The sequence below is a fragment of the Crassostrea angulata genome, chromosome 3 (genome assembly GCF_025612915.1).
Source record: "Crassostrea angulata isolate pt1a10 chromosome 3, ASM2561291v2, whole genome shotgun sequence".
Taxonomy (NCBI): domain Eukaryota; kingdom Metazoa; phylum Mollusca; class Bivalvia; order Ostreida; family Ostreidae; genus Magallana; species Magallana angulata.
Genome location: NC_069113.1, coordinates 12,832,145 through 12,854,804, shown reverse-complemented (window position 1 = coordinate 12,854,804; position 22,660 = coordinate 12,832,145). Strand labels below are relative to the sequence as shown.

Genomic DNA, 22,660 nt, shown 5'->3' with positions numbered 1-22,660 from the left:
CTCTTTCAAAATTTGTTTTCGTCGAAAATGTAAATTCGTGGGAGGAGGGCTCCCACGAATTAAAAAACGAAAATTGAGCAACTGCAAATTCTAATAATTCCACAGATTGCTATATGATTGACAAAGGTCCATTAAAACGTTAGTTTTTCTCACTGTTTTTTTTGTAATGTGAAATTCTGATTTGCATTGCTTTGTACGCGATAATACGAATTTCGTATCCGATGATATTTTTGGCATACCGAAGTCAGGGGGAGCTTATGCTATACCCCCGGCGTCGGCCTCCGGACCTGGTTAAAGTTTTTGGTGCAGGTCCTGTATCTAAATTATCACTTGTCGTATCTTCACCACACCTGCATGAATGAATCATCTATACCTACTCATGGACTTGAAAGACCTGGATGCTGAATCTGGGCCATGAATTTCAGATGCTGGAGGAGGTTAAGGTTTTCAGAGCAGGTTCAAGTTTTAATTGGAGCAGGTGTCCTTTGATAGCCATTTCTAAGTTACTACTGGACCTAACTTCACAAAACGTGCATGGATGGAGCGTCTTATGATACTGATGCACTTGACAGGCTTGAATGCTGAATCTGAGCCATATGTTTCGGATGCGGAATAAGGATCTGGTTTTTGGAGCTGGTTAAAGTTTTGGAACAGGTGTCTTTTGATGACTACTATATACTATATCTTTGTTATTACTGGTCCTAACTTCACCAAACTTCAATGGATCCGATGTGCGTCTTGTGATACAGGTCTTCGCACTTGACAGGCTTGAATGGTGAATCTAAGCCATAGGTTTCAGATGCTGATTGAGGCAAAGATTTTTGGAGCAGGTGCCCTCTGATGATTATATCTTAGTTATTACTGGTTCTAACTTCACCAAACTTGCTCCTATAGATGATTATAGTACTGTACTGTTATGATACACTATTGTATGTTACAATATTGTAATGTATCATGTGATATGATATAGATGAAATGATATTATATTGTATCATATGTGATGTTAAACAATAATGTATAAAATGATACAATTTTGTATCATTTGATACAATATCACATTTTATAATTATATATTTCAGTATTACATTATTTCATATTATATATCATATGACCAAATATTGTACGATATCATAGGATGCAATATCGTATTTTATATTAATTAGTGTATTGCGAATCATTTTATCATACAATACTGTATAAAATTTACATATGATTATCATACAATTTTGTATCATGATATATGCTACAGTATCCAACATCCAAGATCATTATGTATGATTTTTTAAAATGAAAGTGATGCCTCATAAAAGTGATCGATGCCTCGTCTCGGTGAGCTTTATAATCTGTGGTAACCTATGTTTTATTTAATTGTCATTGAGAAAAAAACCCACAGCGACAATAGTTAACCCCTCCGTTTGCAGTAAATGAAACTAGAACTGTCCTAATGGGACTAATACCCCCGCAAAGCTAATTTCAAATGGGACAAATAATTGAATTGAATAATAAAAGGTTTGGAACACATACAAAAAAAAAATTTCTAGAATTGTAAAAAAAAAAAAATAAATTAGTTAACAAAGAAAAATTAAAATCAAAATTGTCAGAATTGATTTAAAGAAAAACCAACAAAATGACAATAACCCCTCCCTTTGCAGTGAATCGAAATAACGGTAGCCAAGCAATGCTCTTCTGTTGATAAAACTTTCAATATCTTTCTAATAAGAGTCTTGACAGATGCAATTAGTTGTTTCAAATTTTCCTCACTTTCTCCTATGGCACAATGGAACTCCATATCAGAAAATTGATCCCATAGGACTATGATTTTCTTTGATGAACTTGTTAAATTTAATAAACTCCCAAAACATTACCATAATTACCATACTATGTAAAAATATGTAAAAAAAGGAAATTTAATATTACAAATAATTTTAAAATTGCCAAAACACTACAATCATATCAGTAATTTTGAATTTCATTTAAATTAATGCCCAATAGGGTCACTTCATCAATTTACTTGACAAATAAATTTAAACAACCTCTAAAAATAGTTTAACTTCTTTATTAATAATGATATTATTTATTTCCTTATAATGATAGACCTTTTGGTTTACATGAAACAGTTTTAAAATAGCACCAAAACCATCACCCACTTTACAGATTATCAATTTCCCCTAAACACATGCTCCATCTGAACCATGGCTCAGATAATGGCTCCCGTGGGACAAATTAATTCAGCCACACTTGTCTTTGATGTTCTTATTAGCTCCTAAGAATTTATCATTGACAAACAAAAACTTTGCATTGTCAGTTGATAGAATACTTATAAAAAATAATTTTTGTTATTAATTAAGACATAAAGACAAAAAACCTCCATCTGGATATATTTATATAAATATATTTTAGAGTGTTTTCTATTAATTAATTCTGTAAAAATCTGTAAGGATTACCTCCCTTACTTTTCAACATTAGTGTACAATATATAGAATAAGGAAAATGAAAACTGTCATAAAATCATTAAATCTTGTCTGATCTTAAAAAAAATTGCAGGTGCACATCTTCAGATGGTGTTCAAAATATGTACAAATTTTCAAACTGTTCCATGAAGTAATAAATAATTCTATAGGGGGGACAAAGTTGCGTCTACAGACAGACGGACAGACGGACACAAGTTTAAACCAACTCATAACTCAGATAATGCCCCCCCCCCCCCCCCGTGAAAAATGAATTCAGCCACCCCAACATACTTGATGTTATTTTTAGCTCCTAAGAATTTAATATTGACAAAAAAAATTATCTTCTATTAGGAAAAATGTCAGTTTAATAATACATTGTGTTTAATCAAATGACTGGTTTAAGGTCGTGACAAACATTCAGGCCAAGAGCAACTTCTGTTCCGTGGTTTAATCTCTGAAGTCATTCCCTAAATGTTATACCACACACAGGTTGACAGAACCTCAAAACTGAATAGTTTTCACCCCTCTATATAAAATTCTATACTTCCACTCACTGTCCTACAAATGTAACTTGAAAATATATCACAAATGTATAATTATATAATATGTCTGCATACAATTGTATCTGGAATACAAATACATATTGGGGGCTGTATATAATGTGTCTGTATTAATACTAGCGTATTGCTTTGAGGGATTGTGTATTTATAGCTGTTTAATTCTGTACTTGCAAATAAACATCTGACCTTGCATATGCATACAACTTCGTACGAGTTATATCAGATGTACCTCCCATTGTAACTTACTATGCTTACTTAACAGTTCAATATTTATATATTTCACCCATTATTTGTTATAATAATGTTGTTTTATTGTTTTAATGCATATGCCGCCCCATCCCCTCGATTGGTGCTTGAATAAACATATATATACCCCCAAATTTGTTTTAAATGAAACTTTTAAAATAAAACTGTATAAACTGTCAAGAAACAATCTCAGCAAGTTCATACTATATAGGCTTTAGATGTCCATAGGAGCTAGGGCTTTGGGTAGTGTTGTCAAATAGCAATGTGATGTAGGCCTTTCTATTTCTTTGTTGGCCACTAGCCATGACTTTTTGAAATCAACAATTTAAGATCTGGCTGGCATTTGAGCAGAGACAACAATCTTTGTATACTTCAATTGAGCCAGCCTCATTTTTTAACTTGTCTTGATGCTATATCCTACCGAAACTCTACAGTCTTGTTAAAATGGTTCTATATATTTGTTACGAAATTTATTTCTCACATCCCAATACACATTCCCTATTGCAATAAAAGTCCACATACACCATATCAAGAAGTGAATTTCCGTTTAATACATCGTATGATGATCATTCGCTGTGTACTAAGATATTTTATTATTCATGTATTCTTTGTTTACAATTACCAATCAATGTCGAAATTATCGGCGAGAAATTATCCCGAGTTTCCTCGACGATTCATTTGGTCTTATTTATATTTCCATGCATCATTTAAACCCTTTCTTTTCAGTAATTCCTCAATCACAACTAGGTTTGTATAGCATGCGGTATGACGTCATAACGGCCGAGCCCGATGCCTTAAATAACGAGCTCAGCTGTTTGCACGGCAGTTGGTTTGATATGCCACGGCAGATCAGACGGTCAAGTCCACTTCTGGACAACAGCCATACATTAGAAATGACCGAGGAAATATCCCGTTGGGTAAATGCTGAGCTGATGGAATAATCTAATTTTATCAATCAATTCATTATATTTATATAAAGGGGGAGGATTATTATAGGAACGGGACTCCCGCACGATTAAGCGGGATTTAGAGCTATAATTTTAAAGGGATTTGGCTATTTGTAATATTTGTATTTTAATCCCATCAAGTTGGGAATTAATTTATGTTATATTTACACTCCCAGAGTCTTGGGACTATCCACATTTAATAAACTGAAATATCTATATTTTATTTGAATCCTGACTGAGTTTTCTTTGGTACCAATATACAGATTTGGGAGACCCACAAGTTGCGTTTCAGTAAAATATAATTTATAAGCGGGACAGTTTTAAAAACGCAACATATTCTTCATGTATAACAAATGAACGCAACATATTCTTCATGTATAACAAATGAAAACTTGAAATAAAAAAAACAATTTTATTATAAGAAAAAAAGTTGAACACACAATTTGCATAGGCATTGATCTGCATCACTTTGTTCATCTGACTATAAAAAGAAGAAATTATAATAAGATACATTTTTACATACCTTTCACTATAAACAGAATACCAAAGGATAAAAATTAAGAAAAAATATTAAATGCTTTTTTACATGTCAAAAAATGAAGAAAAAAAACTCCCATGATATTTTTCATGATATAAAACAACATTTCTAGACAAAAAATTACATATTGATAACGGACTATGAAATCTTGTTTGTTGTTCTTTGGCCACCATTCAAGGCTGGTCGTATCCAGCACTGTAGGGAGAAGGTGCGTAACCAACAGGATTCATCATGGTCGCTTGTTGCTGGGCAACCACTGTGGTCCCACCTGCAAAAGTAAAAATTCTTTTTATTTTATTGTGCTCTTTAAACATTACCTGGACTATTTATTGCAATAAATATGTGGATGGAGAAAAAACAAGTGAAAAGCTGTCAATGTGACAGCAAACCGGGTTTTCATGTATGTGAACTGTATCCATAATCCCTGTCAACCCATATCCACTGAAATGGTGTACCCTGTATGCAATATTTTGCCCAAAAATGACTAAGTTCAAAAGCTGGTATTTTTTTCCATAAATTATCCGAAATCAAAACCCTAGCAGTATGCACACCTCTGATATATGTACAATTGATCTGCAAAAGAACCACTTCCTACCTTGAAAACTGTAGGAGGAGTACGTTATTACTAAAACCGATTTGGTTTGACTTTACCGATCGCGTCGCGTTCAACTCTTTCAGCTACGTAAACAATACCCGCACCTTAACCACAATTTTTTTATTGGTGGATTCAGCTTACCGCTGATTGGCTGCTGGTTAACTAAGACTAAATTATGCACGGACAGAACAACAACATATCTGAGAATGAAAAATTCACATGGGTACTCGTGACTGTCGAAATTGGGCTATTTTTCGAAAGTGTATACTTGTGATAAAACAATACATACGGTACATAACATATATAGCTGTAGCTCTATGTATAAATTTTGGGTTAGAAAATATAAAGCTACAGTGCATACAATACTTACATGTACAAAAAAACTTTACGGCAATTTGCCGCATATAAAAATAACGCTATTTTTGAAAAAAATAATAATTCTTCATTTAGTTTACTACTGTTAATAATTGTATTTTACCTGCCTCAAACTTTCTCCTATTAAACAACCTTCTTCCGTACTCGGAAGGTGGATCAAGAACTGTATTTTTTATGTATGTAGACAAACCATTGTTCATGTATGGAGCTGGTGATCGGTGGTTCAGAGACAGGTAAAATAAAGAAATCTGCAGTAAATGGTTTGTGGATATTTTAGTGTATATATATATTACACCGAAAGTGATAGGGCAACAGAAGAGAAACGAATCGGACACTTGTCTAATGAAGACGCACATGTACAAACCCCCTTGCACTCTCCACTTCCGTCTCGTTCTTTCACACCATCGTTCAATTCTTTTATTGACTGTCGATTGCCGATCGAAAGGTGTAGAAATCGAGGAATTCATATCTATCACTTCGACTGGCAAGTTAGTAGGTAATACATGTGCATATTACACATTTACGGTATTTACATGAATTGAACGATTAGCACATGCAACTTCTAAATATTATATTTTTTATAACGCCGTACTCTGGACCGTAGCTTGAGTTGAGGCTATGGTTTAACGCCCGTTTACAGAGAACGAGAGAGAGAAAGTTTTGCACAGAATTTAAACATAGGGGATAGTCTATTTTGAATGAATAATATTGGGGGGAAATGAACTGTTCTGAGAAATCCTTCAGCTCTGGCATTGCATAAGCATGTACTGATAACTCCGCCTAACTCAACCAATCATAAAGTTTTCACAACGGCGGCGTGTATAATATATGCATGACGTAGCTGACAGAAATGATCGTGACGCTATAGGAAAAGTCAAACCAAATCGGTTTTGATAATATCTGTACAATGAGGGTACCCTATATGCAATATTTTGCCAAAAAATGACCAAGTTCAAAAGCTGGTATTTTTTTCATAAACTATCGGAAACCAAAATCCTCGCAATATGCACACCTCTGATATATGTACAATTGATCTGCAAAAGAACCACTTCTTATCTTGAAAACTGTAGGAGGGGTTATCCGTACAATGAGGGTACCCTATATGCAATATTTCGCCAAAAAATGAGTAAGTTCAAAAGCTGGTATTTTTTTCATAAATTATCGGAAATCAAATGAGGGTACCCTTTTGGCAGCCGCCCGCCCGCCATTTTCACCATTTTAATAACCGGATTTTTCCTTCGAAAAACCCGGTTAATAAAATCATTTCAAGAGGACTTTATTCCAGAAATGTTTTTCCGCCTTGTTCTTGGATAAAAAAAAGTTGTTTAAGGTGGCTCTATACACCCACAGTTTATTCCAATTTTCAATAGAAGACCACAAAACATATACTTATCAAATATTAAAATGATGATAGGGATACTATAGCTATTTTTAAAGAATTGTTTAATGTTTTTTCGTGTTTTTGTAAAATAGTTTTTAAAGAGACAGCTATTAACAAATTGAGAAAAAAAAATTGTCATATGATGGATATTTCCTTCGGACACATAAAAATAAAATATTACACTTCTTAACATTAAAAAATGTTATTATTGCAATTTTTTTTTGGTATTTCCCCAAAACATAACTTTTCATATTTTCTTACTTTGTTGACAAATCATCTGAAAAAGTTGCTTGATGTTATAAGAAAATGTATTTTAATAAATGTGACATAAAAAATTGAATGAAAATCATTGCAAATAAACACAAAAAATATTTTAAATTTTATTTGGTATGAAAGTTCCTCAGGTACGGGTTATCGTTCCTAAGTCCTAAGGCCCAAACACCTTGGGGACTTTTCATTTCTGAGTTGAAGAAAATTTCCTAAATATAATGTTGGAATGATAAATACATACATATTTCATTATATGGCTGTATAAGTGAATATACTAGTATTTGCTTTAATGCAGAACTAAGTCAAATAAACAAGCATTCTGAGAGTTTTGCATAAGCAATACACGTCCCCTACCGGTTTGTGGAAATTGTGAAAACAAAGCACTGTTATGCAGAACATTGAAACCGAACATTAATAAATTGGAATATAAAAAATCAATTTTCTCGAAAATATGTCAACCAGACGCTACAAAAGTGTAAACTTGATCTGTAGTTTGACATTTTGAAGCTGTTCAGCAAATTTCATATTATTCCTTAAACGCATAAAGAAACAAGAGGCCAATTGGCCTTAACGGTCACCTGAGTAGCATATATCCCATACACAAACTTGTCATGGAGTCTATGCATCTAATTAATTAATAGGTTTCATAGTGGAGTAGAAAAATCATAAATTTGTAATGACGACCACATTTCAAAAAGAACTGTGAAACTAAACTAAACTAAAAGATCTGGTCTACAAAATCATGAATTCAGTTTTCCTTTCAGGTGTGTGGGAGTAAAGAAGATAATTTTTTAACATTATATGCATTAACATCTATACATCCATTTTGGCCCTGCCCCAGAGTCAAAACCCATCTTTGAGGGGACATGAAAATTAAAATTTCAGTAGAGGACTTCCTGGTAAACATAATTATTAGTTAGTGTTTTTTTTTATACAGATGTGTGAGAATAGAGAAGAAGATTTTTAAACATTATATCCATTAACACTATATTGCCCCCCCCCCCCCCCTCCTCATGTCATGAACCCCTGACCCAGGGGCCATAAATTTCACAATTAGGTAAAGGAGATTGGGGATATCATAACCATGTATTCAGTTTTTTGCCCACATGTGTGGGAGTAGAGAAGAAGATTTTTTAAGATTTAAAACATTTTCACTATTTGGCCATATTGGCCCCACCCTAGAGCCTGAACACCTGACCCAGGGGTCATGAATTTCACAATTTAGGTAGAGGGCCTCATGGACATCCTAACCATGCATTTAGTTTTTAACAAATATATATGGGAGTACAGAAGAAGATTTTCTACGATTTAAAACATTTTTACTATTTGGTCCTATTGGCACCACCCTAGAGCCTGAACCCCTGACCCAGGGGTCATGAATTTCACAATTTTGATAGAGGGCCTCATGGACATCATAATCATGCATTTAGTTTTTAACAAATACCGGTATTTATGGGAGTAGAGAAGAAGATTATCTAAGATTTAATACATTTTTACTATATGACCATATTGGCCCCACCCTAGAGCCTGAACCCCTGACCAAGGGGTCATGAATTTCACAATTTAGGTTGAGGGATTTATGGACATTATAACATGCATTTAGTTTTTAACAAATATATATGATAGTAGAGAAGAAGATTTTCTAAGATTTAAAACATTTTTACTATTTGGCCATATTGGCTCCACCCTAGAGCCTGAACCCTTGACCTAGGGGTCATGAATTTCACAATTAAGGTAGAGGGCTTCATGGACATCATAATCATGCATCTAGTTTTCAAAAAATATATATAGAAGTAGAGAAGAAGATTTTCCAAGATTTAAAACATTTTTACTATATGGCCATATTGGCACCACCCTAGAGCCAGAACCCCTGACCCAGGGGCCATAAATTTCACAATTTTGGTAGAGGGCTTCATGGACATCATAACCATGCAACCAATTTTTTCCTCACATGCGTGGGAGTAGAGAAGAAGATTTTTGAAAATTTGGCTTTTTTTGCATATTTGGCCCCGCCCGTGGGACCCCAGGGGTGGTAGAGCCATGAATTTCACAATTTAGATTCTTCTTACCATAGAGATGCTTCACACCAAAAATGGTAACGATTGACCTGGTAGTTTTCAAGAAGAAGTTAAAATTGTAAAATTGTTAACGCACGACGCACAACGCACCACGACGGACGAAGACCAATTGCAATAGGTCACCTGAGTGACTCAGGTGACCTAAAAAAGTGTGGAAAACTTGAAGTGGGACAGACAGACGGACAGACGGACACAGAGGAAAGCTATAGTCCCCTCCGGTGAAAACCGGTAGGGGACTAATAAAGGGGGAAATTGACTAGATTAATAGGATTTACATGTATCCCAACCTGAGAGAAATTCAAAGCAACCCTCCCATCTCCTGAAGGTGTCGATATTAAATTGCATTAAAGTATATTATAACTGAAATATTTTCACCGGTTTAGAATTTTCTTTCACAGTATTCATCCAAAAAATACGTTTTAGAAAATTTTGTAAAGTTAAAAAATTTATTGTTCTCAACGGGAATCGAACTCATGACCTACAGGTTTGTAATGAATCCACTAACCCACTGCGCTACCGTGTAACATGTCAATGGTGGGAAAGAAACTCTTTAAAAAATTATACCGGTACTTGATTTTATTGTTTATTTCGATAAATAATACCACACAACGTGAAGCTGTCACATACAACATTACTTGTAAGTAATGAATTTTCCAATTATCAAATTAAATCTATTCTTTTAACAAATTTTTCAAAAGAGCGGTCCCCATATAATTCGCCTCAGTTTAAATCAGCCAGTACCGGAATTGCATGCTTCCAGATTTACTTTTTTGCGTACTGCGTCATCAAAAAGTGGTGTATAGAGCCACCTTAAGGTCCTTGCACACCCTCTACCCATTGGCATATATATGTTAAGTTTGACATCCTCTACCCATTGGCATATATATGTTAAGTTTGACACCAATTTGGCCAAAGAGAAAAGAAAACTGCTCTGGACAAATGAAATTAGACTTAGACAAACTGATCACTATAAGGTACTTGCAGAGCAGGGCTGTATTTTACTAAAGAATTTACAATTTAATTACGACCAAATTAATGAATGCTTATGAATACCAAGCTACCGTAATCAATATCTGAATTAAATGGCTGTAAAATTTAACTAAAGAAATTAAAATAAAAGTAAATAAATGTTTTAATATAAACAAAAATTGTCAAAGATCATTTCACTAGACTGAAAATATTCATGACTTTGTCGTAGTTTATTTGTAAAACGAAGCCCTAGGCCCTAAGTAACCAATTATATACAATACCATTAAAGAGTGTACACTTTAGAAGGTAACCTCTCTCCACCCCCTCCCCCCCCCACCCAATTTCAATATTACTAATCTTACTTGGCTGTCCGCCCTGGACAATGATGGTCTCCCTCCTTCTGCCACAGCAGGCTCGGCAACAGCAGATGCAGCATCCGATGCACAGAACCACTATCCCAATCGAAACAACAATAGGTACCCACCTAAATAGAATAGGCAATATCAATACATCACTATCCCAATAAATACAACAATAAGTATCCACCTACATAGAACAGGCAATATCAATACATCACTATCCCAATCAAAACAACAATAGGTACCCACCTAAATAGAATAGTCAATATCAATACATGTACCTCACTATCCCAATCAATACAACAATAGGTACCCACCTACATAGAACAGGCAATATCTATACATCATTATCATTATCCCAATCAATACAACAATAGGTACCCACCTAAATAGAACAAGCAATATTAATACATCCTTATCCCAATCAATACAACAATAGGTACCCACCTACATAGAACAGGCAATATCAATACATCATTATTACAATCAATACAACAATAGGTACCCACCTACATAGAATATGCAATATCAATACATCACTATCCAAATCAATACAACAATAGGTGCCCTCCTAAATAGAACAGGCAATATCAATACATAGCACTTTTGTCTAAAATATCCCTAGAATTTGAAATTGGTTTAACAAAGGATTGCCAGAAACAAATTTGTTATAGTAGAAAATAGTACTTATTGTAGTATTAGACTATTAGGTATGTTCATAAGACATGAATGACACTTTTTCAATATTCATAGATATAAAAATTCCTAAATGAGGCCAGTGACCTACTTTTGAGTCACCACTCACTTTCCCCTAAAATGAATCTGATTGAGTTTGATGGTCCTATAGGACTCACAATTCACAAGATATGATCAGTACACTATTAAAGTATGTATAGTTAAAAATAAAACAAGTGAAAAGCTGTCAATGTGATAGCAAACCAGGTTTTCTTTTATGTGAACTGTATCCATAATCCATGTCAACCTTGAATTGATAAACACTACCTACCGTATCCAGTGATATTGAGTACGGTACCCTATATGCAATATTTTGCCAAAAAATGACCAAGTTCAAAAGCTGGTATTTTTTCATACATTATCAGAAATCAAAATCCTAGCAATATGCACACCTCTGATATAGGTAGGTACAATTGATCTACAAAAGAACAACTTCCTATTATAAAAACTGTAGGAGTTATCCATACAACGAGGGCATCCCATATGCAATATTTTGCCAAAAAGTTCGTGAGCTGGTATTTTTTTCTTATATTATCAGAAATCAAAATCCTAGCAATATGCACACCTCTGATATATGTACAATTGATCTGCAAAAGAACAACTTCCTATCTTCAAAATTGTAGGAGGAGTTATCCGTAAAACGAGGGTATAACCATTTGGGCAGTTGTTCATCCACCTGCTTGCCATTTTTACCATTTAAATAACCGGATTTTTCCGTTTGAAAACCTGGTTAAAATGCAGCCAGTGACCTACTTCATATTTTATTGGATTTATTTAGCATAAATCCCCTAGCCAATGATGCATTAGCTGACCAAGACTGATGGTGCTTTAGCTAATAGACTAAAGGAAAGACCATAAAACTATCCATAAAAGACAACAATATAAAATAAACTTAATTCACAAGCAGGCCTGGTACTCAAAAGCTGTCTTCAATAAAAATTTACATTGTGTTTCAATCAAAGTTTACATTTACAATTGTACTGGAATAAATGTGGGCTTACACATAAACGTGGAACCAGTTAAAACAGAATGGGAGTCGGTCCTCCTCTGGAGCCTGCAGGATACTGCTAGCACAACAGTAAGTGTTTCCCAGGCTTATACAGCAGTAGTCAGAGCACCAAACGTCATCAGTGTCAGAAGTTAAGATGTTACGTATACGACAGCATTCTCCGCACTCCCCTAGTCCTGAACAAAAGACAAATGTTGTCTATAAATGTACATGCATAAACATCAATTCAATGTTTGCCCAATAATTTATTGATATAACATTTTTGAATAAGTTTTCCCCTTCTGTCACAAATGAGATAATTTTATTACTAAGCCCTGAAAATTGCTGAATCACACAGGAAATACAGTTTGAAATTTAGCTAAGTAAAAATAGACAGTTCCTCGAAAATAAAAATGTCAGGACAGTGTCTGCTATTTAGAGAAATTACTTAACTAATTGTTTAAATGAAAAATTATTTACTAATAATCTTATTGAAAGCACTGATCGACAAATATTGATTTGTAAGATATGAAGATGCATTAATAATTAAAATACACTTGTTTATGAAATAATTATGTTCTTAAACTGATTTTGATTTTTTAAAAATCTTAATTATATTTCAATTTCAATTTCTTTATTAACCAATTAAGGGCCCTCAAGGGGCAACATGAAGACTGTACATACAACATCCAATGTACAAATGTACATAAAACATTCAATAAACATATAGAAGAGGGAAAGAGCTGGATGATTGAAAGAGCTAGGACAGACATGAACATTAATTAGTGTGTGTGTGTGTGTGTGTGTGTGTGTGTGTGTGTGTGTGTGTATATATATATATATATATATACACTGTAGATTCCTTATTTTACGCGAGTACTTAATTCTGCGATTCAACGATTTACCATCAAATCGCGAGAACATAAAATCACGAATGCCGAAATTTTATCTTACTTTCATGCTGTTTACATGTGTCCCAAAATTAAAAGCAAGATTTTAAAATTCGCGAGACGGACTTCTCGCGATTTTACGCGGATATTAATTCTTCGCGTTTAATTAGGAATTTACAGTGTGTGTGTGTGTGTGTGTCTCTCTCTTTCTCTCTCTGTTTCCATACATTCAATACAGTGTCTTCTATATATTTATGTTAAACACTATACATAAATATGTCAAAATAAAAATGCACATACAAATTTGAAATAGTTTATCATACTACATAGAAATGCATATTATATTGTCTTCTTGGGCGAGTGTAATATCAGAATATTTGTCCTTCTGCCATCAGGACCAGGAGACAAAACACTCCAGGGCTTTCCTGTCACTTTGGGGCAAATATTCTGGTATGTCGCTCTCGAAGTGGTATCATATATATACATAATTTTCCCCTGCTTGACAGACGTACATCCAAATTTTTCATCTGTTTTAAAGTAGCAATTAAGGTTTATCATTATTCCAACAACTGGTTTAATATTTGGAAAAATCTACTTATTAATAATTGGTATCTTTTAAAAGTTACCTGTTTACAAAAAGATTGATTAATATTTGTTAACCTGTCTGATAATATCGATCATACTAAGAAATATGGTTGACCCTGCCAGTGTAAATAACCCCTTATCATTTCAGGCGTGCATTCTAAATTTTAATCTAATCTGGTTCTATATTGCATCAGAGGAGACATTTCTGTTTTTAAAACACTTTTAAGGTCATCTTTAAAAATTTAAGACATGTTCATTTGCCATCTCACTGTCCTGTGTTTAAATTTTCGATCTGAGGGTAAATTTTTTAATTTCATTTTCAAATTTAAGTAGCTCAAAAATAAATATACAGTGGCCTCCCGCTATAAGTTAACGAGATGCTGGAAACATAATTTCATTTCTCGTTATAACCGATACTCGTAATATCCGAGGTTGGCATTTCCGAAGCCGACACATGATCGTTAAATTTGTTCTTTACATTTCAAATAAAATATAATTTATTCAAACTTTGTTGAAAAGTTACATACTTACAGCGTATTCATGTAAATGACCATGGAATTACTACATCTACAATCTTAAACACATTTTTTTGTTATGCCTTTTATGTATTTAATGCAATTTTCCCTTTTTCTTAAACAGAAACACGCGAAAAGCTGTCAATGTAACAGCAAACCTGGTTTTCTTTTATGTGAACTGTATCCATAATCCATGTCAACCCTGAATTGATAAACACTACCTACCATATCAGGGGTTGAAATTTTTTTTTATGATGGTCAAGTCCAGGACTTAAAGAGTAAATTTTAGGCAAGTCCGAGGAAGAAATTCCCAAGTCCACATTGTCAAGATTGATAGATAAAATTATATCGACCTAAATATCACTAAAACTAATGTTATAATTTATTTTAATTTGTTGCAATGAATAAAAACTTTATGTTTGAAATTATGTTTTATTTTATTCATTTTATCATTGTATTAAAGCCATGGCCTATCGTCAGTGGCTTTCGGAATTCGCGAATTCTCTTCTTTTCATAAGTTTTGTCTGAGGAATTATTATTTTTATCACACCTCGAGTCACCCCCGGCTTCATGTTCCTCACAGGGTCTTTCATTTGTCGTTTCTTTGCGTATATTACTGCTCGTAAATCCAAAATTCAACAAACTTACTGTCGTTTGTCATAGGGGGGAAACATGAGAAAATGTGTAAAAGCAGGTCATACCGTAACGGAAAATAAAAAGACGGATTGTACTTTCAAAATGTTCGTAATGCTTATGTGTTCATTAATGCAAAAAAATAACACATTTTTAGACGGTGGCTATAAATAGCCACGGTCTATTGCTACGGTCCTGGCCGGAAGAGTATTTCTCACGGGGACCCTAGCGGATAAGGAACGATAACTCTGTTATGTATGCAGTGTTACAAAGCAATGTTTTATCTATGTGTCGATTTCAGTATGAGAATTAATTTTCATCTTATCAGATATTTTAAGCATTATAGCTGATCATTATTTTGTACATACAATTAAATAATGTATATATAAAATTGTGTTTTATTTTAAATGAGCCGTTACCCTGTCTGCTTACGCGGTATTGATAATTTATGCACCAACTGCCAGTTGTGACGTTTAACTCTGTATCAGGACTGCATAAACTATATCACTGCGATAATTGGCCAATAGATCTCACAATAATCGCTTCTTGTTTTTTCTATGATGTAAACAATTGTCAGAAACACGCTATTTAAACAGGTTTGCCATTTCATATTTCAGCAATTTTTCAACGCATGAATTTTAGTTGAGACAGAATATTTATTTTGTTGTAGCTTATTCCAAAGAATTCACAACAGATACTGACAATGAATATTACATAAATTACATTTTATTGAACTTCAACCGATCAATGGCACACTTTCTACTACAAGTGTGCATGTGTTTTCATACATACAAAAAATCTTGATACAAATGTGTTTAATTTTGGACTGACCTGTGATATACAATGTAACTTATTTTGTAACTCACTTAGTCTGTAGAAACATTATTTTTATTACAGGCACCTCAATATTCATCAGACAATATTTACTACTGATGTTGACGCTTTACTTGCTGCTGACTTTCTCTCAAACACGCTAATCGACGTCGGATTATAAAAATCACGTGCAAATCGAGTCGCCATTTACAATTTTACATGTATATAAAGAAACCACATTTTTCGATGTTTCAAAGATTTTCAGTTCAGATGTTTTGTAAGCAAATAAGGGATTGATGACATATGCTGTAAAACGTCTTATGGATTTCACGGCGTGTCAGCACGTGTATCTCTAATTTGCAGCAAACGCTAGCTTTTTGTGAGAAAAAAAGAATCGGTTCAACTCATGCGATATTCCATATACATTTATGGTACATTGTGAACGGTAATGTAAGATATATATAATAACTTTGTTAACTCAACAGTTTCTGTCGATTTTTTTTCACAATGAACTGAATAACTCAACTCGATGAGTGAAGTACAAATAGAGACTTTAATCCATATGCGCCCGTCCCTGCTAAATGTATTAGAGAATCTTTTCTTCGGTTTTGGGGGGATTTTTCACTAACAGATAACATTATTTACATATGTACATAAACATCTCCCCGTTTGTTCTCAAATGATTTTTAACTCGCGAATACAACTCTATTATGAGCTTTCTTTGACTTTTGTTTCCAAGTAATTATAGCATCATTTTGTCAACATGCGTTTACAAATAGGCGGGTTTGTTGCGACTCGCAATTGAAATACACACCGGTTAGAAAGTGTCATCACTCATCGCAATGCTACATCGGCTGTAGCGTATACATCCATGCTATATTTGCGATAAATAATGAAACATGAAGGCAGAAAAATGTGCTTCATAGATAACTGTAGTATTCTGCTGAGCTACAGAACTATAATAGCTTTCCGGAAATATTGCCGGGATTTCCGAACCCTAGATCTATTGTCTAGTACATGCAAAGAATGAAATCAAATTTATATACACAGCTGTACGGTCAGAAAAACGTGCGTTCAACTTGGATTTTGTTTGTTTGGTGTTTTTAAAAACCTTTTTTGAATAATTAATTAATCTTTGTTGTAAGTGTACTAGAAAAGTTTAAAGTAGCAAATAATTTATGCGTGTTAAAGTGTACTGAGAAGCGATAAAATATACATGTGACTTTCCCGAATTCATTCAAATGATTTGAATAAATCTATAGCTAAATACAATAAAACAAATGTACTTTAAAACGTTGATTAATGAAACTGCCGCGACCGAAAATTGTATGATATTTTTTTCAAATTTTTATTCACTTTCGTTGTGAGCAAATGGAAATAATCCACTAAAGTCGAAGATATAATATTGATTGACTCTTCTGTTTCATGATGACGTGCATACCAAAAGCAATACCAGTTTTATCAAACAGGTTCTTGTAAACCCATTCCGTTTTCTTTACACCTACATGTAAATGTATTAACTGACTATGAGGACAAAAGCAAGTGGGATGGTCCACAAGACTGCAACTTTTTCCCCGTGAAGAAATCGAGGGAAAATGCTGTCGAGAGGGACATTGAACATACTACATGTATGCCCAAATAGTTAGTAAAACCCTGATAAGTATTTTATCATACCAAAGCTTTAATTGTTCTCGTTACTTTGAGAAATCTATAATATATTTAAAGCACAATAGTCCAATCCACACTTTGTAAAAGCTGTTCCCCTTTGCGGGGTCAACCCAATGGTCAAAACGGAAAAAAAAATCAAAATTCCCCTTCTTTATACAATGAAATATTTGGGCGTACTGTGATGAAATCGCTTTGGATTTGATTTATTCATTCAATGTGTGGTGGCAACCCACATATTAAATGAGTCATTCTGGGGCAATCAAAATACATAGTATTACCGAAAACGGGTTTTTAATGTCAACTGATATAGATACAAACATATAAATACAAAATATAGATACAAACTTCATACTACAAAGGCTACTGTGATAAATCTATGGGTTTTCCCCAAAAGATGACAGCCAAGAGACACAGCATTTGTAAAGTGTGGATTGAGATCACAGCTACAATTTCCAAAGAATTATCATAGTAGGAAACTCACGACCAGCTGTGCGAGTAAGCGTTAAGTATTAGTACATGTACTGGCCGCGGTTTTCGACAACAATAATTATCATACATGTAATATGCCACTTTCAAACGACGCCACCGTCTAACAGTACTTTCAGTACTTTGATTATTAAATCCATGATGGAATTTGATTTATTTTTAATTTTACGAACTTTTTTTTTAATTTAAAAAAAGATAAGCAAGCCACAATGCCAAGTCCCTGGACTTCGGCGATTCTAAATGTCGAGTCCGGATCCGGAATTTGTTAGTCCGGGACTTTGGGCTTGAGGAATTTTGAACCCCTGCCATATTCAGTGAAATGGAGTACCCTATAGATATGCAATATTTTGCCAAAAAAATGACTAAGTTCAAAAGCTGGTATTTTTTTTGCAAATTATCACCCCCTGCGAATGTGCTTGGAATGTTTTCTTTATCGTTGCCAAGTATATAATAAATCCAGTGGTGCTTGAATGAAAGTTCATGACACTTCAACGAGATTTTTTCAGTTCCTGTGAAATTTTGAGCGGAAGTATATGTGTTCAGATAATATTCTCAATATACTTAAGTTCTGGTTGTTTTTCATATCATATCCTACTTTGATTTATGTTAAAACATGAAAATCTTTTAAGAAGTAATAATATATAAATAGTGCCTGTTTGGGAGGGTAACAGTTGAAATTGACACCCCGAGAAAACCATTGTCAACCGACGCGAAGCGGAGGTTGACAATGGTTTTCGAGGGGTGTCAATTTCAACTGTTATCCTTTCAAACAGGCACTATTTATTTTGTTATACTGAATGTCTTAATTTTTAAGAAAACTTTACTTTTATATAGGAATAACGCGAATTCTACAGCGAACCGTACGCACATAATTTTCGCGCATGTAACAATTTGTATTGTTATACTTTCATGTTAAATACTGAAATCTGATTGTTTAAGACACAGTTAATAATCCGTTCTATTACCCTCAGCGTTAGCAACAAACTTAGCAACGGGTAACATTAAAAATTGTTACATGCGCAAAAATTATGCGCCTACGGGTCGCTGTAGAATTCACGTTATTCCTATATAAAAGCAGTAAAATTTTCTTAAAAATTAAGACATTCAGTATAACAAAATAAATAGTGCCTGTTTGGGAGGATAACGGTTGAAACCCTCCCAAACAGGCACTATTTAGATAATGTTACCCGTTGCTAAGTGCGTTGCTAACGCTGAGGGCAATAGAACAAATTATGAACTGCGTCTTAACCAATCAGATTTCAGTATTTAACATGAAAGTATAACAATATGTTTTATTTCACCATCTATCAGTTATTTAAATTAAGCTGTGATATTCAGAACAGAGTTATCGTTCATGTTCAGCCATGTGTAAAGTGGTTGAAAATATAAACATTGGGTTGCTTAATAAAATCATAGCCATGTTTGATGCTTGTTGTGTGCAATGCCATGTTTTTAAAAAAAAATAATGGGTGTCTATTTCATACCTGTTAACCTTTCAAAGCTGCTATGTGGGAGAATCTCCCCCTTACCAACTTGGCTAAGGGGGAGATTTTGCGTAAACAACGTTTTTTCACGTTAAATGCAAACATATATTAAAAATACTGATAGATACCTAATTTTACCATTGTAATTAATGCATTTGCAATCATTTTAAATTTTATTATTTCTATGACTACCAGTGTGCAATTACAACTTGTGTTGCTGTACATGTTCAGAAAACTATTATTTTGTTTGCACGATACAATACAAGAAGTCAATAGTGCCACTTTTTATATTTAATAAAGTCTTCTTATTGTTCAGTATTGAACCATCACTGCATGCTGACATCTAGGGTAAACACAGAAAATTTATTTTGCCTATTCTGAATTTGCAGTGAAACCCAGTGAAGAAAATACCAGAAAATAATATTAATTAAAATTATTTTTTGCCTTATATGTAGGATAGATTTTTAATTCACAAAACAACATGTATTTCTCCAGTATCATTTAAAAATGATCTCTGTTGTAATGTCTATATAGCATCCCTGTAATTCATAGTGCCGGTACTATAAACTTTAAAAACTCTTGTGAAATGCTTTTACACTTTTTCCTCGAGCTTCACTTTATCGGTAGCTTGTATAAACACTCAGTGTTCCAAACTCACTTTGATTTTTACAGAATTAGTCACGACTCACTGCACGTGGCTTGGGTGCTTTACCTGTGCACCTGTTAAGTGACACCACTGGCTGTTATTGTTTTCTTTGGTGTTACAGAGTAAAATCAAGATGTTTTAAGCTTTCACTTACTTTTTTTTATAAGGCCTATGCATAACTAAACACGTTACTGATTAAAGTCAAAACCGGAAGTAATCGTAAAAAGTAAACTGGGCTATAACATGTCATACTATGATCACGGTAGACAGTACTTGGATGGATTTTGATATATTCAAGTTACACGGCTGCTTTTTGAGCTCAAAATCAGAGAAAAACCCGCAGTGGTTGTTGAAATTAGCATGTAAAGATTCAGAATTTGGGGGGGGGGGGGGGGGGGGGGGGGTATGGGGAAGACAAATACGATTGCGGGAGAAAATTGTCTCCCGCTCGGGAGATAGGTTGGATGCGGGAGATCTTAGATTTTTAGGCCGTTTTGCGGGAGTCTCTCGCGCAATGCGGGAGGGTTAACAGGTATGCTATTTTGCTCAAAAGCTTAGCATATCGAGCCATTTTCAAGGAACAGTCTGCATAAAAAAGTATAGTCTGTTTCACTATTGATGCAATTACTAGGTCAGGCACGGTTCGAGAATAAACCCTTAGGGGAGATCTCTACTAAGCATGTTAATTGTTGCAACACATTTATTTCCAGAACACATTTTATCCACCAATTAATGAAGATAAAGTTTAAAATCAATAAACCTCTAGATTTTATATTTGACTACAAGTACCTAGATTCTATGAAATACACTATAAACACGAGGCATGATTTTTACTGCGAAACTGAAAGGGTCAAATAAAAACATGTGGTCTAAAATTTAAATGACAATAACATTAGCAAGGGTGTATCAGAAATCAAAATCTTGGCAATATTCACACCTCTGATATATGTACAATTGATCTGCAAAAGAACAACTTCTTATCTTGAAAACTGTTGGAGGAGATATTCATACAATGAGGGTACCCTTTTGGTAGCCGCTCGCCCGCCCACCTGCCCGCCATTTCAATAACGGGGTTTTTCCGTTGGAAAACCCGGTTAAAAAAAGTCAAAGATAAGTGACATCAATATTTATACCTGTACTACTGTTTTAAAAAATGCAACCTTGGGCAAAGAGGTAGTAATTAAATCACACAAAATGCATTTCCATTGGTTAACTATCTGTACATGTACATGTCCTTGCATATTGTGATGGTGGTGTGGATAAGTATGATAACCTTAGCTTGATTGTGCTGATCTTTTTTATTTCAATTAAGAAATTGTTGTTTGGTCACAAATAAACAATTTTATATAGACCCAAACCTTAATCTCAAACTTTGATTGTAACTGCCCTGAAGAAGTACGTACCAATGACTGACGGATTGTGTTAACCCCCCCCCCCCCCCCCCCCACCTTTCCTCAAATCAAGCTTCGTAGTGATATTCTAACATAACATTTTATCTATAAAGCCTTATGATCGCACCCCTTATCCATTTCACAATCACAGTACTGCACAACATGTTAACCAGCCGTTTACAAATTATAACATTCTGCAGCTGTTCTGTGCGATTGCGCGTGGAATCATATTTGAGAAGTGGACAGGGCCGGGGGTGTTGGCTAACGTTATGCCTATCCACTAATTTCTCTACAGAGAATATATAATAAGTTATTACAGTTAAAAACAAAACAAAGACGCGCTTGTTTCAAATTCTGAATGATTAAAATTATGTAATCACAACTGATCCTCAAATAGAAAAAAAAATCAGAATTCAGCGCATGTCTGCATGTAGTGTAAAGGCAAGCTATACATCTCACAAACAAGCGAGTGCGCAAATTCATAATATTATGTAAAACGTTACTCACAGTCTGTGCAATATTTAAACATAAATTGACTTACCAAAGAATGAGACGATTGTGATAAAAAATATGAGCATTGTTGGAGAACTATCCATGTTTGGTTCCTCGTCAGTTGTTGGGTCTTTGTCTATAGGCCTAAGCTCCGCTTCGGAGACTTGCGCGAAATTCACAGCGAGGCTTATAAAAAAAAACCCGCCAGTATAACGAAACTACGTCAATTCTACGAACTGACCAAGGACATGGAATGTAACGTTAGAGACAATTTTCAGAAAGTGTTAAAATTTTCAAGATGCCATTGATGTACAAAGTATTAAGGATAAATAAGCCTAATAACCACACCTCAAGCCAATTTTAGGTTCAGAGTCCCTCGATTTTACTCTTACCAGCGATTCAGATGCCTGTAATAATGTTTTACGATGCGACCGTTGGGGCGAGCGCAGCATGTGATCAAATAATGAATAATGATAAATCAATAAAAATAAAAGTATCAACGTAACGTAAATGAATTTAAATGCAAAATAAAATATAAACATGCCTATTTTTTCTATAATTTTTCA

At 34.2% G+C, this 22,660-nt stretch overlaps 1 protein-coding gene across 1 annotated transcript; it reads right to left on the bottom strand.

Annotated features, from left to right (window-relative positions):
* Nucleotides 1-4,871: 4,871 nt before the first annotated feature.
* On the bottom strand, nt 4,872-22,561 carry LOC128175402 (uncharacterized). The gene is made up of 5 exons (XM_052841005.1): nt 22,443-22,561; nt 22,144-22,280; nt 12,505-12,688; nt 10,772-10,893; nt 4,872-5,009 (listed from the first exon to the last, which is right to left on the bottom strand). The coding sequence occupies exons 1-5, from the start codon at nt 22,544-22,546 to the stop codon at nt 4,915-4,917; spliced, it is 642 nt and encodes a 213-aa protein (XP_052696965.1). The 5' UTR covers nt 22,547-22,561; the 3' UTR covers nt 4,872-4,914.
* Nucleotides 22,562-22,660: the final 99 nt, after the last annotated feature.